The sequence below is a fragment of the Silurus meridionalis genome, chromosome 8, assembly GCF_014805685.1.
Source record: "Silurus meridionalis isolate SWU-2019-XX chromosome 8, ASM1480568v1, whole genome shotgun sequence".
NCBI classification, from domain to species: Eukaryota; Metazoa; Chordata; class Actinopteri; order Siluriformes; family Siluridae; genus Silurus; species Silurus meridionalis.
Window position 1 is genome coordinate 16948513 of NC_060891.1, and position 27217 is coordinate 16975729.

General features: G+C 35.8%; 2 protein-coding genes across 5 annotated transcripts; both read left to right on the forward strand.

The window, feature by feature from the left end:
* Positions 1 to 1771: 1771 nt before the first annotated feature.
* stx11a (syntaxin 11a) lies at positions 1772 to 4265 on the forward strand. 2 transcript variants are annotated; one of them, XM_046856327.1, is made up of 2 exons: positions 1772 to 1959; positions 2918 to 4265. In XM_046856327.1, the coding sequence occupies exon 2, from the start codon at positions 2923 to 2925 to the stop codon at positions 3781 to 3783; it is 861 nt and encodes a 286-aa protein (XP_046712283.1). In that variant the 5' UTR covers positions 1772 to 1959; positions 2918 to 2922; the 3' UTR covers positions 3784 to 4265. The 2 variants fall into 2 exon arrangements, with proteins under 2 accessions (XP_046712283.1, XP_046712284.1); XM_046856328.1 differs by lacking the exon at positions 1772 to 1959 and adding an exon at positions 2183 to 2490.
* A 1656-nt stretch (positions 4266 to 5921) lies between these two features.
* Positions 5922 to 26995, forward strand: LOC124389612 (utrophin-like). 3 transcript variants are annotated; one of them, XM_046855005.1, is made up of 17 exons: positions 5922 to 6365; positions 9519 to 9649; positions 9962 to 10118; positions 11049 to 11091; positions 12772 to 13037; positions 13913 to 14056; positions 15485 to 15560; positions 16590 to 16650; positions 16791 to 16852; positions 17034 to 17108; positions 17640 to 17841; positions 17976 to 18061; positions 18489 to 18646; positions 19983 to 20149; positions 21391 to 21502; positions 22235 to 22359; positions 26751 to 26995. In XM_046855005.1, the coding sequence occupies exons 1-17, from the start codon at positions 6219 to 6221 to the stop codon at positions 26878 to 26880; spliced, it is 2142 nt and encodes a 713-aa protein (XP_046710961.1). In that variant the 5' UTR covers positions 5922 to 6218; the 3' UTR covers positions 26881 to 26995. The 3 variants fall into 3 exon arrangements, with proteins under 3 accessions (XP_046710961.1, XP_046710962.1, XP_046710963.1); XM_046855006.1 differs by lacking the exon at positions 13913 to 14056; XM_046855007.1 differs by lacking the exons at positions 21391 to 21502; positions 22235 to 22359; positions 26751 to 26995 and adding an exon at positions 20400 to 20867.
* The last annotated feature ends 222 nt before the right edge of the window (positions 26996 to 27217 follow it).

A 27217-nucleotide genomic window follows, 5' to 3' on the forward strand; every position in this document is an offset into this window, starting at 1 on the left:
TGCCCAGATTATATTCTCCCAGTATTTCACAGGCTTGTACAAATGTTGTGTAGCAAACTTTAAACGCGCTTTAACATGTTTTTCTCTTCAGCAGTGTCTTGCGTGGTGAGCATACAGACAGGCCATGGCGGTTCAGTGTATTATGTATTTTTTTTTTTTTTTGTGAAACAATTACCTACTAATTCCAGGTCTTCCTGAAGCTTTCCACAAGTGGTCCTTGGCTCTTGGACAACTCTTCTGATATTATTTTTACTCCTCTGTCAGAAATCTTTCGAGGAGCACCTGTTTAAGGGCTGGTTTATGGTGAAATGTTCTTTCCACTTCTGGATTATGGCCCTAATAGTGCTCACTGGAACATTCAGAAGTTTAGAAATCCTTCTGTAACCAATGCAATTAGTATGATTTGCAACAATACGGCTGCAAAGCTCTTGAGAGAGATCTTTGCTTTAACCCATCATGAGATGTTTCTTGTGGGACACCTTTATATAGGCCATTAGTTTGGACTGAACCATCTGATATTAATTTGCCCTGAAAGGGGGCAGGATTGCTTTCTAATTACTGTTTGATTTCAGATGGTGTCTTGGTTTTCCATGCTTTTTTTCACCTTCAGTTCATTGTGTTCAATACGTTTTCCCTGTGTCAGTTTTATATATGTATATAAAATTGCAAAAATACATATGAAACTTTTGAAATACTCTGTATGAATAGTTAAAAAGCTGTATATGCAAGTCAGGTGGTGTAATTGTCAGCATCTTGATCACTGGACTCAAAAAGCCCCTAGATAATTCACCAGTCCATAACAGAGCACCACAAATATTTACACCTAGGTGCGATATAGAGTAACCCCTCCACCTATCTGTTTTAGTATGAGGAAACTGGAGAACCTGGATAAAACCCATGCAAACCCATGCAGAAACTTCACACAAGTACAAGTTCCGGATGAATATAGGCATCTTGAACTTTATTATTAGACAAGCCACTTAAATGTAAAACCCACTTAAAGTAGTTGTCTTAAAACCTTTATATCATGTATTATTACTAACGCGCATAAAAATAAACTCGTATGCAGACTAAAAATTCTGTAAATTCTGAGTATCTATTTGAGATCCAAAGGAATGTAACACAAAGTTTTATCTTTACTGCCATCTAATGGCGATAATAAAAACTACCCACAAGTTTGCATAGCAGAATATTTTCAGATTGCTTTAACAAACACGGTGGATTGATTATTTCTTCAGGACAATTAATGAAGGTCATCGACTGTAAAGCAGAAGATTACTGTGTGTAATTTTTTTTGTGACACACTGGTTGAGTTTATTTCTTGTAATCTTTACTTTTGTGTGGATGTAGAGTATAATATTGTTGCCAGAATATTGTATAGCAATTTTAAACAAGATCTTTTCAAACTCCTGGTATCTGGTTAGTAAACAAAATGCATTTCAAATGCAGTATTTAAATGAAAAAAATATTTTAAAAGTACATCCTATGCATATACATACTGTAAAGACTAAAGTGATTTCTCTCCTGATATTATTCTGCGTAGTAAAATGTGGAACAGTTTGGAACATCTGAACAGTGAAGTGGCTAAATATATGTACCTTGTTTGAAGGATCTGGCAACCCACGTGCAAAAAGTTTTCATTTTAATAAAACACGTTGTAATTTTTTTGTTGTCTTTTTTCCTCACTTGATCTTTTGATATTAGTTCATGTGATTGAGTATATGCCTGTTTTTTATTATCTGCTGTTAGATTGTAACTGTAGTTAGTGCTGAGTGGATGAAGTGCGACTCGAGGCTGAGAGATAAATCGACCACTGCACACTCGGTAACTCCCACTAAGTCACTCGACTGCTATTTCCTGCAACGATGTGAGACTGAGAAGGAAGAGCGAAAAGGAAAAAGTCGAGCAGTTGCATATTATATCTTCATATTTTGGCTGGTCCACGGAGTATGAAGTGAGGTAAGAATAATAAACATTTGGGTTTTATTCCTTTTATTTTCACACGTGCACCTGACTTGGCTTTAACTGAACTGTTCTGGTGTTTCAGACTGGTTTTTATATGTCGCTGGTGTGTGGGTTAAAACAAACAAACAAACAAAACACTACACAGAGTACTCGGCATTTATTTATTTATTAGCAACACCTGTACATCACCCTGACTTATATGATGCTCTTCACTTGAGCTTAATTATGCAGTTTCTTGAGTGTAAACTGAGAAGTGTGACATTGTTTGTGACTCAGACATCACAACATTTAATGCATATATATGATTTTTCTTATTAAGTATATTCGAGCCCCACGAAAAAAAAGTGTTCTGAAAGTGTTTTAGATTCATACTTGGTAGACATAATGGTATATTTGTCATATTAGTGTTTTAATTACTAAATGTAAAGTTAAAGGAAGTCCCCACCCGTTGGTTCTCTATACAGTTATATTTGGTCTGATAGGAAGTAAGCATCGTGACTGTGTGATTTCCACTGCTCGGAAAAAGTAAGTGATGCTTAAGACATAAGGGCACTGGTGTGATGGGGGGGTTTCTTTTTACTGAACTACGCCTACGCAGTTCTTTAGCAAGAGGCCCATATTCTCATTTCAGAAGGTAGGTCATGTCTGCACTGGTTTCAGCTTGTTTTCTGGTAATTAGCCTTCTTACAGAATTTACAACTGACCTGAGAAGTTCGTTGCTTATGCTGAGATGCTGTGTAGGCTTAGAGATGATACTGCATTTTGTAAGATGGTAGTTCTCCAGAAACCTCAAAGGTTTGTGATTGCAGAATGACTGTCTACATCTTTTAAATCCTACAGCTCTAATAGCTGTTTAAGTAATCTGTGCAAACCCTATTACTCAACATTGGAAAGAAAAAAGCCAAACCCTCTGTCTGTTAAACTAACTAAATGTTTCTACTTTATCATAAAGGAGAAATGAAGGATAGACTGGGTGATCTGAGTGGGGTTGTGTCCAAAAAACCCCCAGAGGAGTACATAGACAATGGAGAGCTGGAGCAGCATGCTGTTGTGTTTGAGGGTGAGGATATCTTGGACGAAGTGTTTAAGGAGGCCCAGTCTATGCACAAAAAAATAGAACACCTCAGAACTGAGGTGAAGAGGCTGGGCAAGCAGAACGCCCGTTTTCTCACTTCAGTCCGACGAATCAGCAGCATCAAGCGGGACTCCAATGCCATTGCACGCAACATCAAAGCTGAAGGAGAGAAGCTGTATGCAAGGCTTCAGAAGATGGAGGCACAGTGCAAAGAGCTTGAGGAGAAACAAGGCACCCACTCTGCGTTAGCCCGTATGGCACGCTCCCAATACAACTCTTTAACCAGTGCTTTTCATGGTGCCATGTCTGAGTATAATGAGGCTGAGATGGCACAAAGGGAAAACTGCAAGATACGCATCCAGCGACAGACAGAGATCATGGGCAAGGAGGTGACTGGGGATCAGATAGAAGAAATGATCGAGACTGGTAAGTGGAACGTCTTCTCAGATGACCTTGTCACTGATGAGCGAGCGTTCCGCTCAGCACTCAGCGAGATCGAGAACCGTCACAAGGAGCTTCTTGAGCTGGAGAGCCGCATTCGGGACATTCATGAGCTGTTTTTTCAGTTGGCCCTGCTGGTCGAGCAGCAAGGAGCTATGGTGGATAACATTGAGGCTAATGTGTGTGCAACAGTAGATTTTATAGGCAAGGCTACAGTTGAGATTAAGAAAGCTGTCGTATATCAGAAGAAGAACCCATGTAGGCAACTTTTCTGTTGTTGTTTCCCATGTTGCAATAAGTGAGTTATATCCTTTACTGCCTTTTCACATGTCACTTATTTCAGTATTACAGGTTAGCTTCCAAAATGCATACTGCATTTGTGTATTTAATTGACTTGGCTTTGGTGGCGTTGCATGTGTTTGTTGCACAATAGTCATGAACAAGTGTGTACATTTCACCAGCCCTGTTTTTATACAGTTATTGAGAATTCAATAGCTGCCTGAACATGTTGTGGCATTGTGTGTCCAAACCAGTATCTTGTTAACCACTGGAGCAATAAAGAAAAAAAGAAAAAAAAACAAAACTGCTTATAATCATAATGGAATCTGCTCTGTGTTTAAAATGATGATACCTGTGTAGAAATGAATTGTAGTAGATTATTTATGTTTTAAAATTAAGATGTATAATATAAGTGCAAATGGAAAAAGCAGCTTTATATTTAAGTTGGTACATAAACTTTATTCATGTAAATTGATTTCATAACTCAATAAATGACTAACTTTGAGATCTTGACTGTCTTAGCTTGGAGAAAAATATTTTATTTATTTTAATCTTTATACGTGTGTGTGTGTGTGTGTGTGTGTGTGTGTGTGTGTATGCATGCTGCTTCTTGGTTGGAGTGGAAACCTTCAGTAACAGCAGTCTTTATATAGCTAGATCTGGACACCTTTTGATTTCTGTACGTGTCTTCAAGTGCAGTGCAGTACTTTACTGTTACTGTACATTAACAAAATGTTGCCATGTGTGCTGAAAGGGAAGTGGTGTTAAATGGGTGTTAACCACATATAGCTGGAAAATCTGGTGTCCCACTACCATACCCATATGTACTTTTAGCCACTAAAAAAAACATTACATTTGCTTCTTTTAAAAAATATATGACTAAGTATTTTCAGTGGGTTTATGCTTTTTTTTTTTTTTTTTTTTTTTTTTTTTTTTTGCATCAGCATTGATCATAAAGCAGCCATACCATACATTTATTTTATTGTAGCATGAGTCTGTGGTCTTGAGTAACAATCTGTTACAAAAGGTGATTTTGCAACCTTTGTTCCTCTTAAAATGGATTAAAGGAACTAAAATTGCATTTAGCCCAGAGTAATAGCCCAGCAGTTTAACACCCCTTGATTTTCGCTGTCATTGTGTTACTTTAAAGTTGGCCCTATGGTTTGTCTGCCATCTGTAAGCCTGTCTACAGAATTATAGTTCCTGGAACTCACATTTTATGACTCTAGATGTTCAAGGTGTGATACCGGCCAATGTTGGAGGACAAGCACTCGGCCATCACTCATGCTACCCAGTGAACTCAAAGCCACAAAAACTAAACTTGCAAACAAATGAAAACTATTTTGAATATGTATTCAGTTTAGATGTGAACTGCATATTGACAAAGTTCAAGCTATGGGCAGTGTATGCTCCACTGGCTACAATGTTATGAGAGTTAAACATTGAACACGATATTCATTTTCTCAATTTATTTCACATTCTAACTTCATGAACCTAAATTTAGATGTACAGATGTAACAGATTGTTGTACAATTGTATTTTCTTTTGCGTTCACACGAAGTTTTCATTCCTATAATTATGTGTGAAAGAATGTATAATTTTACACACAAAATATCAATTTATTATGTTTAATTTCCATTGTAATGCTTGAAGCGTTTCTTCCTCCTATTGCCACTAGATGTCAGACTTCACGTTAGACAGAAATGCTCAGTATTTACTGCCTACTAAGACAGAAGGAACAATGAAGTATTTACTTACACCAAGTGTACAGTCACCTGAATACACTTATAAATTATGAGACACATTGTTTTGCTGAAATAACAGTTAATCAATTATAAGGATGCTTTCTACACTGCTGCTTATGGAAAAAAAACATCTGGTAGGGAATCAATGTGTTACCTGTTTACTTGACATTCTGTATGTTCATTATTTAGTTGTCAGGAACTTTGATTCTTGAATCCTGGTCACGTTTATATAAATAAAATATACAGACACATTATGACCTGTGTTAAAATCTAGACAAATATAATTGTGTGACACTTCCAATACTTTACTTTGTAAAGGGCAAGTTAAAGACTGATCACATAAGGCTGTGAGTGTATTAGCTCAGTATGTGCTTTCTTCACCCCTCCCTTCTCTTTCTTGTTCATATCCCCAAGCAGGGAGGATGCTTCTAAAGCTGCTGCTCTGTGAGACACTGTCTTTTCAGAACATTCTCATAAATTTTGTGTTTTGCATTAGTTTTACCCAGTACGTGTTCATGCCAGAAGACTACTATTGAGCTGGAATCCTCTATCGGTTGCACTTGGATTAAGCCCCTTCACAGCCCTTTTACATTCAGCTATGCCCTTCAGCTTCAGAGGAAGACCATTTAAAACCATGGAAGTGGAATAGCGAAGATTTTGGGAGTGTTAAATGCTCTTTGCATATTGGAGAGAACAGGTGGCTGTTGTCCCAAATGATGAAAATCTTGAGGAGCTTCCGGAGGGAAAACAACTGGAAAATAATGGCTATGGTGAGATCCTCACTCCAGAAAGTGATGCTGTTTCTGCACAGAGTCCAAACCATGACTTTCACATCACCGAGATATCAGAAACTGTGCAAGGTATAGTGGAGGAATGAATGATCTTTTGTCTTTACTGACTTTTTTTTGGAAATGTATGATCTGAGCGATCAGTTACACATGGTGGAAGTTAAATGCACAGCAAATAATTTACATTAATAGTATAAATAGAACCTAATCGTATGTCTGAAAATGGCTGTTGGAAATATCATTTTTAAGTCAGATTTGTAGTTTAGGCAACAATAAAATTGTAAATAATTTCATAAAGGGCAGATTGTTTCCTACTTTTTCAATGCTTTATGCAAAGTTTTTGTCATAACATTATTTAAATGCCAGTTTTAAAAGCTTTCATAAAGATTAATCGTACATTGTATCATTTGGAGAAATGGAGATAGACAGTCACCCATAAAGCAATCTAGATGTGCATAGATGGCAGTGTAAGAAATATTAATCTTCCTATTAACCATACACATATGACCTAGTCATATTTAATGCCCTCGAACTATCACAGGTAATGTAACCATTTTATTTTATTTTAATTGGTTGTAGAAACTACTAAAAGACAAGAGTAGTTCCTTTTGAAATCTGTCAATATACAGTGCTTATAGACAATAATCATACCCCTTTAAAATAGTTACTTTATTTGTAGTTCAGCCTGAAATCAAAACCCATTTTAAAATAAAACCTTTTCAAGCTTTAACTACAAAATTAATAAAAAATAAAACTAGAGTAACCAGGTTGGGAAAGTGATCAGTCCCCTAATGTAATACTTTGAACCGAAACCTTTAGCTTTAATTACAGCCTTTAATGATTTCGGATATGTCTGTCCTAGCTTTGCACACCTACTTTGGGGAATATATGCCCATTCTTCCTTGCAGAATTGCTAAAGTTCAGCCAAATTCTGTGGACTACTTTTTATTTTTTTTAGGTACATCCACAGATTTTCTATTGGATTTAAGTCAGAGCTTTGACTTGGCCACTTAAGGACATTCACCTTCCTATCCTGAAGCCATGGCATTGTTCCTTTGGCGCTATGTTTAGTCATTGCCACGTTAAAGGGTGAATGATCTGTCCATTTTCAGCTGTCTAGCATGTTTTCTTCAAAAATTTGGTTGTACTTCCAAGCATCCATTTTCTCTTCAATCCTGACCATCATTCAGTCCCAGCTAAAGAGAAACACTCCCACAAAATAATGCTGCCAGCACCATGCTTTACAATTACATGTTTTGGGTAATGTGCTATTTTACTTTCTGCCAAAACATAATGCTTGGATTTCAGTCCAAGAAAGGTAAATTTTGGTCTCATCAGACCAAAGCACCTTTTGCCAGATGGTATAAGAGTCTTCCAAGTGTGTGTTTTTTTTTTTTTATTGCACAAATGAGTGTGGCACTTTTTCAGAAAAAGGCTTCTTTCTTGCAACCCTGCTGTACAAGTCAGTTTTGTGTAAAGCATGTGAGATCCTTTTAAGCTTGTAAGTCCTTTAAAGTTACCTTTGGACTCTTTGTAGCCTTTCTACAACTTTATCCCTTAGGCCGTTGGAAAGCACTTTCCCAACCATGGTGAATTCTTTGCAGTACCATGCACTACTAACAGTGGAATCTTTAAGAAACAGCTGGTTTTATTCCGATACAATTAATGTCAGTTGTGGCAGTTCGGCTGGTGTACGATCTGGAAGATGATCGGTTGCACCTGAGCTGGTTTATAATAAGTATAAGTATACTCTAAGGGGCTGATCACTTTACCTAACATAACATAATAATCCTCCATACTGTTTTAAAAAGGTATATTTACTATGATATGAGGTTTTGTGCATGATGAACCATTAAAAAAGTTAGATTTCATTTATAATGAAGTAATTTTATATTTACTTCTGTTTCAATTTCAACAAACTCCTTTTTGGCTCATGGTTAAGGAGAGTGTATAACAGAGCAGCATTGTTTGTCTTTGCAACAGAAAATGAAAAGCAAGAATTATCATTTTGATCATTTTGGAAATTGGGATTGTTTTTATTACCTTCAGCTGTTTATTAGCTTTGGCTTCACCCTCTATGCAATCTAGCACTTGTATTACTGCCATGATTTTATGACTGCCACGATAGTTTAAAATTAAAATAACATTTTATAAAGAATAACAAAATAATGATATGGAATATATTACAGTGTATATATATTACAGTCTGGGTTACAATTAGCAAACGTTTTATAATTACTTGCACACAGATATGTCAGACATTTTGTTATTATAAGACATGTAGTTCAGGCATTTTTTATATTTGTTAGGAAATACCAGAGAAATGAGAACTGTAAAAGGGTAGAGGAAACATGCTCATGAGTCACATTCTATTATGAAATTTAAAGTTAACAAAAATATAATATAGTATAAGAAAAGCTATATAAAGAATATGATGAGAATTTAATTTAGGATGGGTTGTGATTTTCCTTGCAGCATCTCTTAATTAAATCACTTTCAACATAATTGTCACACAACCAAACTTTAATAGAACATTGTTTAGATATTCAACAATTCAAATATTGTATACGGTACATACTGTATTATCTATGTGTAATATATTATGTTGTTTTTATTTTTATGTTTGTTCATCTGCTTGAGTGCGTATGATAAAGTTTAAATTATTTTCATAGCAAAAAACGTTCTGTGAGGCCTCATATCATTTGTTGTTTGTCTTATGGAACCCTTTGTAAACAGCAAGAGAGAGAACAAATAAACCAGGCACATAAAATGAGTCTGCTGAAATCGTTGATATATTCATTGTTTATTTGTTCTAAATGCAGAATATTTTGCTGTTCTGATTGATGGTGTGCACTGCAATAGGAATATTGCATATTTCAGTACTTTGATCTGCATATCCCAGTTTAGTATTTGAAAAATAATGACTGTTGTCTTAATTGGATAAAAAAAACAGTTTTAGTAATAAATTGAATGCAGATTCTTTTGCTTGTTCATTGGGCATCTCGAAATCTGTGAAAGTGTGAGATGTTTCCAGTTTATAATAAAAAAAGGGAATTTCACAACAAGGAGAATGTTGTTGTCTTAAATGTGTCTGCATTTTTAGCAAGGTTAGTGTGCTTTTCTAGTAATAAAAGACAATAAGCACCATAATTCACAACATTTGATTTATTTGAATTAAAATCATTGTAGTTTCTGCTTGTTCTTGTTTCTACAATCTCTTCCCAGGATATTCAGACAGAGATCGATGCCAACTGTGCTTCCTCAAGAAGGAGGTCCAGTGACCAGTTTCACAGTTTCCAAGGAATAAGCCCTGATGAAAATAACTACAATTATAGAAATTCTATCTTTCCTAACAGGTCAACTGCATGCAAACATAGTCCAAATTCATAAATAGTGTTTATTTTTACAGCGATCATAAACCATTGCAAACATACAGTATATTGCATATGAGGTCATTAATGTTGATGCATCAAGATCTTTGGAAAACTTTTAATTTATATTTTATTTACAAATGCTAACTTTACATAACACAATATTGTTGCGTCGATATGCTCAAAGTCAGACCTTTTAATATTCAATATCTTAAGATATAAGAATAATTTTGAACTATGTTAAAGATAATATTTACAGTGTTACAGGAGTCTGTGTAAAGCAACTTGTTCTTACAGGGACTTTGTGGAACCTCAGAATGAGAGTGGAGCAGGCCTGATTTCTCTCTTGGAGGAGCTTTGGCTCTGGGTGAAGCTGAAAGATGAAGAACTGTTGCAGCAAAGCACCAGTGTAGATGATCTGAGTAATCTTCTGCAGCAACAAGACATCTGTATGGTCAGTTACAGAAAAAGTCAATGAAGAACATGCCTGAACTTGACACCTGATCCTGAGTTTTAATGTGTGATAAATTATATTAGTATTTTCACTGAAAAAAATTAGTCTAAAACCCATTTCTCCCCAATATATTTTGACAGAATTCACGATGGTTGTTGGTTTGGTGTCCTCAGAATAGTTTTACTGCATTTTTTAGGTTTCCATGCTAATAAAATGTAACTTTATACCACTGAACTTGACTTTATAATATTATGTTTTGCTAAAGAAACACAGACAGCCCAGGTACTTAGTCTTATTCACTGCCCAAACATTGCTCAATAATATGTAAAAAAAAAAAATAATAATAATTAAGCGATACTGCATCATTGTGTTATCTTGATCATGTGAGGTTGTCAATCTCTTCTCACTCTTGTCACTCTTTCAGACCTGCAGCCAGTGAGCTGTCAATGTAACCTCATTAAATATAATAATACTTAAAAGTGCACGTAACTTCATGAGCTTGTCATATTACCACCCTTCTGTACACTTTGGCTCCTAAAATATAGACCATAAAATATCTCCTTAAACTGTGAAGGTGGCCTTCAGCTGAACATGAAATGTTTTTTTTTTTTCTTTTTTCATTTTTTTTAAACTTCCTGTCAAAAGTTATAGCCTATTTTTCTCTAATTTTATTTTACACTCTGAGCAGAAAAATTGCTTTATGAATTAATAAAAACAGTTCTATTTCTTTTGACCTTTTTGAAATGTCAAGAATAGCCTCGTGGATCAGTAGGATTATTATATGTAAGCTTTATCAGCTCACATGGGGCACTTCTTTTAAAACACAGTGCATAATGTATCATTTAGGCTCAGAAGCAGAGGCAGTTCAGCAGTTAAAGGCAGGATTTTGATTGCCATCTTATTGCAAGTGTGTCTCTGTTTCATCTGCAGCGTGTGGAGCCTCTGAGTGAAAACAGCATGAAAGAAGCAGCAGGTCAGAGTCCTCTTTCACATTAGAGAGTATTTCTCTCTCTACCAGTACATCACTTAATAAGATGAGGTCAGCAACTATAAAACATCTATACAAGTTTTTAAACTGATGTGTTATTCAGCGAAACATGGTCTGTCATTTATATTACTTTTAGCAAACAAGTTCATTTGTTACACCACTTTGGCCTTTTTCTGAAGTCATCAATTCTTATGAATTACAGGCATTGCTATTACTTGATTTGAATCATGTTTATGGCCGAGTGGACACAGTAAAGCTCAGGGAAAAAGAATAAAAAAAATGACCATGTAAATTTGATCTGGATTTATAACATCATCTATAAAATAGGGGAGATGATTATACAAACTGCACATTAAGAAGGTCTTGTGCCATCTGGATGTCCGCTACAAAAATGCTACAGGAGTGGAATTTTATGGGCATTTTTCCCCACAGTCTTAAAATTGCTTGTCAGCCTTCAGGTGGGGGTTCAGATGATGATATTGTAGAGCTGAGATTTATGTGTCCCCTTGTCTAACAGGAAATTGAGAAAGAGATTTTAGTTAGGTAATTTTATGGTTCTTGCTTCAAATAGGTTTTGCACCGCCAATCCCATATTAAAGATGAAGAAAAAAATAAAGAATAAAACAAAAGAAAGCTCAGACAAAAGTAGGAGAAGTGGAAATCAAGTAGAATGTTATTTTTTATGAAATTCATAGTGATTTTTCAACATTGAACTACGTACATATACAGTAGATAATTATTTTATCCACCAACTGTCCACTTTATTAGGAACATGCATATTTACTGCATATTTATATATAATCGCGTGTGAGCAGTGCAATGTGAAAAATTTAAAGATTGTTTTGAGTTTTCAAATCAGAAATTAGCATGAGGAAAATGAAATCTCTGTGATTATAAATGTGGCATGGTTGTTGGTGCATATGCAACAGTCTCTAGAGTTTATACCGATGGGGGCGAAAAACAAAAACTTGAGTGAGGGGCTGTTCTGCAGGTGGAAAAGCATTGTTGATATGAGAGGTCAGTGGAAAATGGTCAGACTGGTTTGAGTTGCCTGGGAATATACAGTACCTCAATGACTCTTAACAAGCAGAAAACCATTACAGCTTTTACATAACGTTGAGCTGTAAGGTAGAAGAGCAGATGACATCAGATCAAATTGGCCAAAAACAGAATCTGTGGCTAAAATTGACCAGTAAAACAACGCTCATTATTGTGCATTCTGCTTTTCCAGTCACTACAGTTGTAAAGAGTGCTTACTTGAGTTACTATCGACTTCCTGTCAGATCAGTCCAGTCTGGCATTTTTTTGCTGACCTCTGTCATCAAAAAGGCATTACTATGCACAAGCTGTCCCTAACAGAATGTTGGTTCTTACAATTTTGTGTGTAAAACCCAGGACATATGCAGTCTCTAGAATATACAAAATAGTCTATCTGGCATTAACAATAAATGCCACAGTAAAAGTCACAGAGATCACAATTGTTTTATTCTGATGTTTAATCTATACATTAGTTGAAGCTTTTGACCTGAATCAAATAATTTTAATCCCTATTCTGCTGCCATATGATTAGCATGGTTTATGTGTATAGTAATATATTTGTAACTGGTAAAATATACTTGTATTTTGCCTATTCTCTAAACTCTATTTCTGTATTGAAATAAACAGCATCTGGTCTGCAGGGGAGAAGCATGTGGCTGGCTCATGCAGTGCTAGATGAAGCCATGGAAGAGCAGCATCACTGGGATCGCTTATGTTTTAACACAGCCAGCTGGCACCAGCAGGTCAGCTGGATAGTGAGAAAACTGCAGGACCTCCAGGATGCTATGCATCAGCTAGACTTGGGCTTGGCAGAGATGGAGGATAAGTGGGAGGGATGGTGCTCAGAAGGACAAACTCTGGTCAGCTATATGCTGGATGGTTTTGAGGAAAGTGTGAGTGATTTGCTTATTGTGAAATCTCAAATCAGTTCTTTTTTTTTTTTTTGTTAATTATTTTTACATCAATCAGATTTAATGTGTGAAATTGCACACAAAAACACAGATTTATTATAGTTAGTGAAAACTATCAATAACAAAAAAAAGTGAATAAAGATTTTCTTAAATAAACTGAAATAGAAATTCAACTGTGAGTTTCCAATTAAATTAAAACTAAACTAGAACAATAACGTTTTGCAATATGAACAAAAAATAATCAGAACTGTAAGTTTTTAATACTGTTCACCATGTTCTAAGGCAGCAATGGTTAGGTTTAATTTAGGGTTTAATTCCTTCTGATGTTTCTATTTTATCAAAATTACATCTTTGTATTGAATATTTGTATGGCAAGTAAAAACAAATTGCAGTTTTACAGTTTCAGACAGCATTTTTATGTATAAATCTATTTGAAGTACATTTTTAATACATGTATGTTTAATGTCAAAACAGCTACATCTTACTCGATATTAGAAAATCTTGTCTTTTTTTACTTTTTATTTTACCTTGTCAAACACATTTTACAACCATCAAGACTCTACCATATAGTAGCTGATAGGAACTAAAACGAAATTAGTGGTAATTAATTTTTAAAAGGTAAAATGAAATAAAAAATTCATGCATGATTAAAACTAACTATAAAAAAAGTCTAACTGAAATTTAAAAAAAGTAGAAATGTAGTCATAAAAAACTAGTAATCATAAAAAAAATTAGTAAACAATAAAAACCTGCAAAAGATTTTTTTCAGCATACTCTCTGTTATGATAATGTTTGAAAGTATAAAAGTGTAAAGTGTTCTTGTTTGTTGTTTAAAAAGATATTGTTTATATGTTTAGCAAAGTTTTATTAGGGGAAGAACAGAAATGTATCCCTGTGCAAGAGATATGAGTAGCAGTTTGGTTCCACTTCCTGACATTCAGCTGGCTCCAATTTCATCACTGCCACCTCATAGTGCTGAAACACAGCTGGACATTTTAGAGGTGAGAGATTGTCACAGTGACATCACTTCACTCTAAAATACACCTAATGGCCAGTAGAATGTGGCAGCCTGATCAATACCCCAAATAGTGGCTTTTCTAAAAACTTTTCCACATAATTGTATTTATTGTGTTTGTATGCTCCTGCATCATGTTTTCTCTTCACTGGAATGGCAAGGCTGCAAAATAGTTGAAGCACCAGAATGCCCCAGGGCATAAAATGAGCTTCATAAAGACATGGTTTGCCAAGGCCAGGCCTGGACTCCTTTTCTGAAACCAATATTCGACCTCAGTTCTTGTAGCTGAATAAACACAAATCCCCATAGCAACATTCCAATATCCATTTGTCCCAGTAAAGTGAAGGTTGTTATAACAGCAGTTGGAGAACCAACTCCATGTTAATCCCAGGCCTTTGGAACAATGTGCGTGATTGGTGGTTATATATTTCTGGCTATAAAAGTGTAAGTGAAATATCCCTGGTAGATCAATAAAAAAATTTTGTTTAAATTTCACATCAACAACAGCCTATTTCTGGCCACAAAAATTTCATCCATTTTATTGGATTAGGTGGTATACAATTAGCTGGTAACAGAGACAAAAATAGCAACCAGTCATCCAGGCATCTCTAACTGACCATTTCACATTCATATCATTGATGGCATAGTGGAATTGATTGTTTTTAATCTTATATTAATAGCACAATGTCACATCTTGCTTTGTTTGAAGTTGGTGTCTTGTCTTTTGATAAGAATGTGACTGTCATAATCTTTTGTGGATCCTCAGAGCCATGATATCGACCTTTGCTATTGATCTGGGTTTCTGAAGGACACTGATAATTAAACATTTATCTCAAGGTGTCCTTTTATACTAAAGTTTTCATAAGATATACAATCTCTCTCTATTTGTGACCACAATGTCAATAGTTAACAGAAGCATACAAGTATTTTACCAAAAATTGGAGGTCACTATAGGCTTCAGGCAAAACGTGCCGGACGAAATCAGATAAAAGTAAAATGTGCAAGATTGCACAAGGCTGCATACAAATATTCTTTGCCATGTAGAAACTAATGTACTGTACCCTTTGTTTTCACCATTCCAATTCAGCACATACAGAATCCTAAAAGAAAAAAACATTGAAAGAAAGGGGCTACAACAGCTGGATGCTGTAAACCTAGGCTAAATGTAAAATACACCTGTTTCCTATGAAGACTTTATTACCTGTTGCACCATTTAGGTGTGTCAATGCTGAGGTGTAGAGTGAAAAATCTTTGCTTGTTTCCAAGCTAAAGGTTAATATGATACTTTATCTCTCTATTTTTTTTTTTAAATATGAAGTTGTTGGTTTTTGCAGAGTCTAAGCTTTAGCAAAGTTCTTGCAGAGTTACACAAAAGCTGTTGAAAGATTTCTCACCATTGATAAATGTTTTGCAGGTACCAGTGATGAATCACAGACTGTTCCTAGATGCTCAAGTTGATAACAGACTGTTGTCTCAACACTTCTTATCTGGTAAAGTTGTACAGAAAAATAATGCCATTGTTGTACTCTTTTATTTATATATATATATATATATATATATGTGTGTCAGTGTCATTGTGCTTTTAAACATCCCTATTCGACATTTAGTTCGCATTTACTGTTAGAATAATCTTCACTCTTCACGGAAAATTGTGTTTTTTGTAGATCAGTGATCATTCAGTCAGGTACTCAGGTACTGATTTAGGGTGAGGAGGCCTGGGGTGCAATCAGCATTCCAATTCATCTCAAAGGTGTTTAGAAGGATTTAGGTCAGAGCTCTATATCAGGCTGCTCAAAAGTTATAAGATACCCAGTCTTACCTTTAAAATGTTTTAGGAAACACTTGTAAACTTGCTCATTTATGCAGTTGTCTAATCATATGATAGATCAATAGCTTCAGTTACTGTTCACTACAAACAAATATAAAATCATTTCTGTGACTTGTACCATTGCATTGTTATTGGTTCCGTCTTTTGAAAAATTGAAGATTTAATGAAATTCTGTATGTTTCTAAGAAATTAGTACTTGTGTCATGTTTGCTAAACAGTCCCAAGATATAAAATGATACTATAATAACATTTTGCATTCACTTGAACTTGGAAACCCAAACCTGTTCTAGCATGGCAATGCCCCTGTGCACAAAGTGAAGATCTCCTTGAAGATCTGGTTTAAATGCTTTGGAGAGGAAGATCTTGAGTGGCCTGCTAAAGAGATCTAATCTCAGCCCAACTGAACACCTTTGGGATGAATGCGAATGCTGACTGCACCCCAGGTTTCCTCAACTACATCAGTACTGTACCTGCCTTTCATAATACCTTTGTGGTTGATGAACACAAATCTCCATAAGCACACTACAAAATCTAGTGGAACATCTTCCCAGAAGAGTGGAGGGAATTATAAGAGCATATTGGGACTAAATGTGGAATGCAATGCTCTAAAATCACATACCATATTAATGACCAGGTGACCCAATACTTTTCGAAATATTATATAACAAAGTGGTTCATGTCTCTTCAACAGTCTCTGTTCAGTACCCATGGCAGAGGGCTGTATTCCATAACAGTGTTCCTTATTACATCAAGTGAGTTTTACATTTATGTTTTTCTAATAACAATATAGTTGCATCATTGTCTTTATTCAAGACATGAGATTCATCTTAGTACTGTAGTATGTTACATTTTTATTTTTAATTGGATTTGTTAAAACATTCTGAACTTTTAGTCATGAAAAGCAGACCACATCCTGGGATCATCCAACAATGACTCAGCTATTTCAGTCAATGAGTGAGTCTTAAATCCAGTGTCTGTGGGTGCCTTTAAAAAGCATGACATATCTTAAAATAAAAATAATGATTAATTTAAACAATTTTATTATTTACCTGAAAAATAACTTAAAATAGGAAATGAAAAAATCAACATGTGGTCTGTGATTAATACACTTTTTCACTGTTCTTTTTTCCTGCAGTTGAGCTCCAGCATGTGAGATTTTCAGCCTACCGCACAGCTTTGAAGAGCCGCAGAGTTCAGAAAGCCTTGTGCTGTGAGTACTTTCTCATTTTCCGCAACGCTCTGCTTCAGATACAGTCATTTTGCCATTGAATACCAAAATAAGAAAGGTGTTTAAAAGAGTCTGGTAATTAATGTAAAAGATAATGTGAATTTAAGCATGGCAGTCTTCCACTGGCCTTTTAGCTGAGTATATTTAGGACCATTAGTGAGCACAGTCTCTGAGTGCCAAATCTCACAATATCTGTAAGCTCATTTGGAGCCAAAAAGGAGCTACTGGCTGAATTAGTTCAATGCAGAAATGTGTTCCATCAAGTGAGCTGGAAGGCAAATGTTAGATGTTAATGAACCACTGATTCGATTGGGTTGGAATGTCTAATTGGCTGCAAATGCAATGAAATTTGTAGGGTTTTTTTTCTGCAGGCTTTTGGGTTTTGTTTGCTTTTGTATGCCAGGGGATGTGCTGTGCTCTGTTTTCTATTAACACGTACTGAATATAGTAGATTCAAGATTTGTCTCTTGTGGGAAGAGAAGAGGAGATGAAACGAATATTTTTTTTTTTTAGTGGACCTTTTGGAGTTGGACATGGCTCAGACTGTCTTTAAACAACATCAACTGACTAAAAATGAGCAACTTTTGGAGGTTCCAGCCATCATTACATGTCTGTTGACAATATACACTGAACTTCATCAGGTGTATCCAGAGCTCATTGATATCCCCCTGTGTGTGGACCTGTGTCTTAACTGGCTCCTAAATGTTTACGACAGGTAAGTATGAATGGTACAAGGAATATTTTGCTCTATTTTGACTCTTTGGTTTTATGATTTGCTCTAAAGACGATCTCATCTCTACTAATGCAAGATTCAATTAACCTTTATTATTATTATTTTATTTGTCTTAGAGATCGTACTGGAAAAATTCAAGTTCTGTCCATAAAGACTGGGCTGTTTTCTCTTTCAAAAGGACACCTTGGAAAGAAGTATAAATGTAAGTATTTCGCTTTTTTAAAATCCTTTTTTCAATCTCAGAAAGACCGTGACATTTCACCTTTAGTATATTGAAAGCAATAATTCATTTCTCATCTTCAGCACCCACTTTATCCTGGTCAGGATGGTGTAAATACACCCTTTGTGGGATACCTGTTCATCATAGAGTGCTAGCTGTAGACGCATTCACACACACATTCATACCTAGTTATAATTTAGCATAGCCAGACCCTTATTAGGATGTTTTTGGGAGGTAGGGGGAAACCTGAGAATTAGAAGGAAACCCACACAGGCAGAGGCAGAATCAGTAACATGAGCTGCAAATCAAATAGAAAACCATAGGAGTGTAAGGATGCAATTTTTTTTTTTTTTTTTTTTGTCTTTCAAGCTAATATGTCTAAATTCTAACTCATGGCTCCTTTCCATAGATCTGTTCACTCAGGTGGCAAGCTCTGCAGGAGTGTGTACCCCAAAACAGCTGGCACTGCTGCTGCACACCACTCTCCAGATTCCCTTTCAACTGGGTGAAGCTGTTGCTTTTGGGGGGAGTAATGTAGAACCAAGTGTCCACAGTTGCTTTCAGCATGTGAGTCTAAGACAACATTTTTGTTGCCACTTTAAAAACTGTCATTTAACATCTCACACAAGTAAATATATATAAACATATCAATATCTCTCTTTCTCTCCATGTTTGTATGTATATAAAAAATTATTATATATATATATATATATATATATATATATATATATATATATATATATATATATATATATATATATATATATATATATATATATATATATATAATAGACAGAGAAATACAGTGTATATATAGATAGTTGGTCCACTGTATAGATGTCCTGGGACATCTTTTAATTTTTAATTGTGACTGTAGGGTTTCGTGTGCCCAAGAACATTAGTGATGTTGGACAATAAGGTCTAGCAGTTACTGTTTTGTCATTTCCCCCATAATGTACTTTCTCTCATATAGGGCATGTGTTCTCAGAACAAAACATGTATGAATCCAAACACCTCTTTTAACTGCTACTGAGCAGTTCCAATAAATAAAACATGCTCACTTTATTCATCTTCTTTCCACTGACCTGCTCTGATTGATATATAAATGCAATAACAGTTCTTATGTCATTAGAAAAGTTTAGAATGACAAATAATACACCATTTGGCAGCTGTGATACAATTACACATTAGCCTCCTGCTGATGAAGAAGTGCAGGAACATTACACTCTCTTGTCGTAGAGGAATATGCCTTTAAGATGATGAATAGATTTCTAGAAGATCCTTGATTATTTTTGTTCCTTCATTTTCTTATAATGTAGTTGGTAGTGTGTAGCTTCCCAATTGCTGGAGTGGGGTGCAGTAGATTAAGTTATTTAGAGGTATCAAACATCTTTTCTGGTACCTGTAACGAAGCGTGTCTCTTTAAATAGATACCCACGGTATATAGCCTTATGGGACAGAATTATGTGATGGTCTTACTTATCGTTCTGTTAACAGCTGAACTTAATTGGCCAAATGTTCTACTGAAGTGTTCTGAAATTTGAAAGGTATATACATTTCCTTACAGCATGGGAACTCAGCAGTTAACATTGCTGACTCATAATTCCTAGTTCCATGGTCTCCAGTTCAATCCTGCGCTTTGTTTACTGTGTTTGAATGTGCTGGTGCTGGGTTCTTTTGGATTTATTTTGGCTATGGTGCACTGTGCTAGGTGTTAAGGAGTATGTGCATGGAACACTATGATAAACCGGTGTCCCCCTTGTGTATGTAATCTCACCTCACCCCAGTGTTCCAGAATAGTTTCATATCACCACAATGACCAAGATAAAAAATAAATGAATGAAAGAAACCCTTTCTCTTACAGAGAATAAATAAATAATTAGTTTTTGTTGATATACTTCAGGTTGGCGATAAGGACACAGTTGAGCTGGAGCAGTTTGTGGAGTGGATGCATTTGGAGCCTCAGTCTATGGTGTGGCTGCCAGTGCTGCACAGATTAGCTGCAGCTGAGAACGCCAAGCACAAGGCCAAGTGTAACATCTGTAAAGAGTGTCCCATGGTGGGCTTTAGGTACATCAAATCATAAAAGATCATTTGTTTACATCATTCTTACATTTAGTTAAGATTATGCACTGTACTGTGAAAATGTTTTAGGCACTTGTGGAAAAAATAAGAATGCTTTTAAAAAAGAAGTGCTAATAGTTTATTTTTTATTAAATATTAAAATGAACAGAAGAGAAATTCAAATCAAAGCAATATTTGGTATGACCATCCTTTGCCTGCAAAACAGCAATGCATCTAGGTACACTTTCACTTCTAGGTACAGTGTTTGAAAGAACTCGGCATCTCGACATCTTGGAGTACTGACTACAGATCTTCTGTGGATTTTGGCTGCCTCAAATACAGTTCCTCTGGCACTGAGATCAGGACTATGTGGGGGCCAAAACACAACACACACACACGGTCTTCCACAACCTCACCACAGCAGAATTTGACTGTTCCTTACCCAGTTTTATGTCTCCTACACAGCTGTTTCTGTTTCAGAACTGGGGGTTGCTTGTGTTTCAGCCTACATATGTAAATGATGATCAGTAGCACCTGCTTGGTTTAATTGGTTGCGCCCGACTTTAATCCTACAAATTCCCTTACTTTTTGCAAGTGTACAGAGTGTGTAAGGGAAAGAATTGAAAGCCAAAGGCAGTCTAAACAATATATCGATTTGTAGAGTTCTCTTGTTTACTTACTTTCCATTTTGTTAATTAATAAAAATAAATCTTCTTCTTCGGCTGCTCCCGTTAGGGGTCACCACAGGGGATCATCAGTCTCCATACTACTCTGTCCTCTAAATTTTAACTCTTTTTAAACCAACTACCTGCATGTCTTCCCTCAACACATTAATAAACCTCCTGCTTCGCCTTCCTCTTTTCCTCCTTCCTGGTGGTTCCATCCTCAGCATTCTTCTACCGTTATACCCCATGTCCCTCCTCTGCACATGTCCAAACCTTCTCAATTGCGCCACCCTCACCTTGTCTCCAAAATGTCCTACACGCACTGTCCCTCTAATAAACTCATTTCTAATCCTGTCAACATTGTCACGCCCAATGAAAATCTCAACATCTTTAGCTCTACCACCTTCTTCAGCTCCGCTTCTTGGAAGTGATCAAAATAAATAAAGAGTTTAATTTTTCAAAGCATTCTCACTTCTCAGCATTTTTTCCTAACTGACTAAAACCTCATTCTAACAATTACTAAGAAATCTGAAATCTACATGTGATTTGAAAATGTGAATAAAGCATATGTTCATTTATCAGGTATCGCAGTCTGAAGCACTTCAACTATGATGTGTGTCAAAGATGTTTTTTCACTGGAAGAACCACCAGAAGTCACAAATTAACCTATCCCATGGTGGAATACTGTATGCCTGTAAGCGTCACATCTTTTTATGCTTTTTATATACGCTTATGAAATCAGATTAGACTGCATCTTAAGGGAGACACTAATAGTTTTGTTCAAACAGTATATCTGACAGCAAAAGAGGAAAAGGAAAATTTAAGTATTACATTTAAAAAACCCAATACTAAAGTAATCATGAAAGACTTACAAAAGACATTTGTTTCAGTATGCATAAAAGAGCAGAGGCCATGGACCAATTCTTTAATCTTTTTTTTTTTTTTTTTTTTTTTTTTAAATCTAATATTTTGTAACCCAAAATGGGAGCATATGTAATGCCAGTACTATAATATAAAAAAAAAATGTGAAAAATATGTGACACAATACAGCCTTGGACCCAAGATGAACACAATCATAAAGATAATATTTATCATATGCATCTGAGTGGGGGAGGTTTATTCTGTAGACTAATGGTGAAAGGGAGAAGAGTGAGAGAATAATGTGTGAATTCCTGAGCATGCACATTTTGCATTCTATCTTAAGCTAGCTTTCTCATGATGGCACTTACTGCACTGAGGTTGGGTCTAAGGCTTTAGTTTTTTGTTTCTCAATGCTGATGTGCTTTGGAGGAAGTGGCACTTCTGTGTGAGGCGTGATCTCACAATAGTGTTTCAAACTGTAAATGAAATAAACTGCAAAATATATTTTCCAGTAAATTCCTGTACATTTTGTGAATAAATGTTTATGAGCTGCACCTTGTTACAGACCACCTCTGGGGAAGATGTGCGTGATTTTACCAAGGTGCTGAAAAACAAGTTTCGATCTAAGAAGTACTTCAGTAAACACCCACGTCTTGGATACCTGCCAGTCCAGACTATTGATCTAGACATGTGAGTATAAAGCATTTAATATTCCACTGCGCATTGCACAATATTTATGTCATAAATATTAGATACTGTCCAGATATACAGTCAAATCACAGATAAGGGACAGCTCCTTTCATCATTTTAGCTGTAGCTGAAAGATCCTTCTACATGATTACTTATTTTTACCATTTTCTGCACTGTCAAAATCTTGATATAAGTTGTTATGTACAGTGCTACAGTCAAAGGTTGGGACACACCTTCTCCTTCATTGTTTTTTCTTTATTTCTATTATTTTCAACATTGTACACTAATACTGAAGACATCCAAACTATGAAAGAACATGTATGGAATTATGAAATCAACATAAAGATGTTCAATAACTCAGAATATGTTTTATGTTTCCGATTCTTTCACCTTCGATTTGACCTTTTGCTTTTGCACACAATTTTGGCATTCTCTGAGTCAGCCTCATGAGGACCACTTGAAATGTTTTTTCAACAATCTTGAGTTCCCAGAGATGTTGACTGCTGGCTGGCTGCATTTTCTTGACTCTCCTGTCCAACTTTTCTGAAAACCATCTCACTTGGATTTAGGCAGCACTCCATCACTATTCTTCTTGTAAAATTAGTGTTTGGGGTCATTGTCCTGATGGAAAAAAATTATGGTCCTAGTATGTGCAAAACAGATGGGATGGCATGTCACTGCAAAATGCTGTGGTAACCATGCTGATTAAGTGTGCCCTCAATTTTGACTAAATCACCAACAATGTCAACAGCAAATCACCCACACCATCACATCTCCTCCTCCATGTTTGAGAACCACATATTCAGAAACCGCTTGATCACTCTCTGTACATCTAAAAAGACTTGGTGGGTAGAACCAAAACTCTCAAGTTCAGACTTATCTGACCAAAGGGAAGTTTTTGAACTGATCTAATGTTCATTCCTTGTGTTCATTCTCACAAATTAGTCCCTTTTGCTTGTTGTTCTTCCAAAGTAATGGTTTATTTGCAGTAGTTTGACCAGGAAGGCACGACTCATGCAGTCTCCTCTGAACAGTGGATGTTAAAATACATCTGCCACTTGATCTTCAAGAAACAAATATGTAAATCAGAGGTTTGTGAAGCTAGTAATTCTAATAAACCTCTCCTGCAGCAGAGGTAGCTCTTGGTCTTCATTTCCTGAGACAGTCCTCATGAGAGCATGTCATAGCATTTGACGGTGTTGACTGCACTTGAGGATATATTTAAAGTTCTTGAGATTTTCTGGATAGAAAAACCTCCATTTCTTAAATTAATGATGGACTGTTGTGTCCTTTGACTTAACTAAGTGTTTCTTGCCACTAAATGGATTGGTACAGAAGTTGTAGTAGCATTAATAGGGCTATTGATTCACCCTTTCTTCTGCAAAAGACAACTGATGGCCTAAAGCACACTAGGTAGGCAATAAAATTCCATATGACTAATTGAATTAATCTAATGAGAGAATGTCATGAGTTTGCCAAAACGGTCAATTAAAGCTAAATGTAGCTACTTTGGACAATCTTAAGTATAAAACATATGATGGATTATTTAACACTTTTTGTGAATGCTTACACAATTCCATGTGTTCTTTCATAGTTTAAATGTCTGCAATGTTGAAAATAATATAAACAATGAAAAAACCAGTAAAGGATAAGGTGTGTCCAAACATTTGACTGGTACTATATATTTATATACACCAGAGGTGGCAATATACACATCCTTCACCAAAGTAGAAGTACAGATACTCATGTTTTAAAATATTCTGGTAAAAGTTTAAGTACTGACTATACTTTTTACTCAAGTTATAGTAAAATAGTTTGGTTCCCTGGTGGTCTAGTGGTTAGGATGCGGCGCTCTCACCGCTGTGGCCCGGGTCGACCCCCGGTCAGGGAACCAACCCCAGCCATTAGGGTTGCACAAGCCTTCGTGCTGGTCCCAAGCCCGGATAAATGGGGAGGGTTGCATTAAGAAGGGTGTAAAACATGTGACAAATCAAACATGCGGATGATCCGCTGTGGCGACCCCTAATGGGAGAAGCCGAAAGAAAGTTATAGTAAAGAAGTTTGGGCTTTGACATGTACTTAAGTAAAAAGTAGTTATTACTACTCCCTGTTTTAGTGTCACTCTGGTAACTGGACGTCAACAAATGTTTACTGATTAAAAATAGTTTTTCAGTGACAGTTTATTTATTTGTTTATATCTGAGTAAAGTGAATAAACGTGTTGCGCTGAAGATTTAAATTTAGCCTCTTCTATATTTACTTATTTTTTTTATATTTGCTTTATATTTTCAATAAAATGGTCAAACAGTATTGCGCTCTGCATTAATTACTCATTAATAAAATTTGTGTGATTAAAATGTTAACACATTCATTTTTACAGCCCTAATTTATATATAAATACAAAATAATTTTAAATTGGGTAACCTAATGAATGTGCCAAGGCTGAAAATCCACCATATAGAACACAAGCAGAGAAAAGATGATGATCAGGTGATCAGGAAAGTTTCTCTTCTCAGTCATGTTTACATCAATGACTCCCTCTGTCTCATCCACGTTAACCCCAGACTTCTTGCTGCCTTCTGCCTGCTCATTGTTTGCTTCATAAACTAGTCTACGTGTGTGGTGTGTGAGAGCCAGAAAACTATACACCAGTAGTAGATTGGAAAAGTCGTGCAATGACAGGAAATATGTTGATGGGCTAAAAATAGCACGGAATGAGAAGAAAAATTGCACAAAATAGATTAAAACTAAAGTAATGAGCCTGTTTTGAAAATGTAAGAAGTAGAAAGTACAGATATTTGCGTAAAATGTAATAAGTAAAAGTTAAATAAATAAATAGTGAAGTAAAGTACTGATACCAGAAATATTTACTTAAATACAGTTACTTCCCACTCTGGGATTAGATGGATAGATGGATGGATAGATGGATAGATAGATGGATGGATGGATGGAGAGATAGATGGATGGATGGATGGATGGATGGAGAGATAGATAGATGGATGGATGGATGGAGAGAGAGATTAAAGAGCCATTTGTATTGTGACATCAGGAGGCAAATCTCTCATTTATCTACCACCCGCTCTCTACATCCCTGCACACTGACACCAATTTTACTCATCATCATACCTTTCATTTACTGTCTTTCCTTTCAACATTCGCTTATTTAAATAAAACATTTTCAATTCTGGAGCCAGAGTCGAGAAACCCAGCTACAACACTGTAATTGTTATTTGCCTGTCGAGCCGCCTACGTTTTTCTCATGCTAACATCCTGGATCTTGCCTAATGATGTTCTCCTCCACCACTCTCGGTTTTCCTGCATCTGGTCTCTTGGCGGATCAATATAAATGTGAATCTACACTCACAGCTATTCTTATTCTCATATCTTGTGCTCATAAGAAGTTAGTAATAATAATAATAATAAAAAACCCATTATACTTTAGGGCTAGAGAAGCACCAAATAGAAAATGTCATTTCTAGTTGCAATGCAAATCAATTTTCATCAGTGTGTTGAAATTGTGCAATCACCGTCCAATTACTGCCATACTAAACCATGCCCAGGGGTGTGGCTATAATTGGAAAAGAGAAGTGTCTAAAAGTGTAATTTTTTCAGGAGGTATTACTGTCTATATAAAGAAATACAGTTCATGAGCTCACCGTTTCTAATTCTACTGCATTAATTATTGAACCCTTAATCATTCACTAAAACATGATAAATGCGCTAATTAAAAAAAATATAGCTCATTACTGGACCTAAGACTTGTAGTCCACAACACTTCCAGTTAAAACAAGTCTATCCAAATTATGTATTTTACTGACCTGGTTAAAGCCGAGCCAAAACAAATCGGAAACCTGTGACACATTGAGAATTTCAAAACATTTGTTAGCAGGAAGACTGTGACTCATTCCTCGTCGATTCTGCACATGGTTAATAACATGCCAGCCTGGTGCTCGCTGTGGCACTGCAGAGTGCAAAAACTGAATCCCTAATGTGTCAGTGACACATGATGAAATCTCCATACTTTTTCTGTACACGATCTCACACAGTATGGACTCGAATGATAAAGTAGGATAACAATCCTTTATTTTATTATACTGCATTAAGAAGATCAATGAATCATTGCTAAAAGATGTTATTAATGATGTAAAACTGTAACCCGATACAGGACCTTTACAATGCCAGATTGTGTTTAATTAGCTTTTATATCTTGCAGCCAGGATGAGTTTCATCATTGGGGGTATTAGCTGATGGCTATGTGCATAACAAAAATTTTACTTTCATTTAACTTGGACTTTTAAAAAGTGCACTGAAGCCTAAAGCTCTGAATTTGGTTTTATTTCTCGTGAAACAGTTATCTTTCTAAAACTGTATATTTCTGTTTCATGTCTACAGGAATGAGAACTACACATACAGCCAGGATGGTGGACATGTGGGATCAGGAACACACCAGACAGATGTCTTATCAGGAGGAAGTGACAAACAACTACCCTGTCACTGCATTTATTTGACTACACAGCAATGATGGCTTTCAATTACTGTAAATATTAATTATAATAATAGATCCGGCCCCAGAAATTTACATTTACATTTACAGCATTTAGCAGACGCCCTTGTCCAAAGTGACATACAAATGTGCTTTAAGTCTCTAGCAATGAATAAATCTACACTGGTACGCTCAATTACAAACTTAATATAAATCAGACTAGAACTCTTGATTTTTACAAAGCAAACTTGGAAAGTGCTAATTTAAGAGTTGGCATTCTGTGATGTTTTTGTGTGTAACTTTGAAACAAAGATACACAGATCATTTTGAACAAATTCAAGTAGCGCTACAGCTTTAGATTCTAATGCTAACTCAT

Excerpts from the sequence above, each read along its gene's own strand:
- stx11a (XM_046856327.1), top strand. The coding sequence starts at position 2,923 with ATGAAGGATAGACTGGGTGATCTGAGTGGGGTTGTGTCCAAAAAACCC.
- LOC124389612 (XM_046855005.1), top strand. The coding sequence starts at position 6,219 with ATGATGAAAATCTTGAGGAGCTTCCGGAGGGAAAACAACTGGAAAATA. Across the intron at positions 13,038-13,912 it reads TGGATGGTTTTGAGGAAAGT|CAAAGTTTTATTAGGGGAAG; the intron begins GTGAGTGATTTG and ends TTATATGTTTAG. Across the intron at positions 14,057-15,484 it reads CACAGCTGGACATTTTAGAG|GTACCAGTGATGAATCACAG; the intron begins GTGAGAGATTGT and ends AATGTTTTGCAG.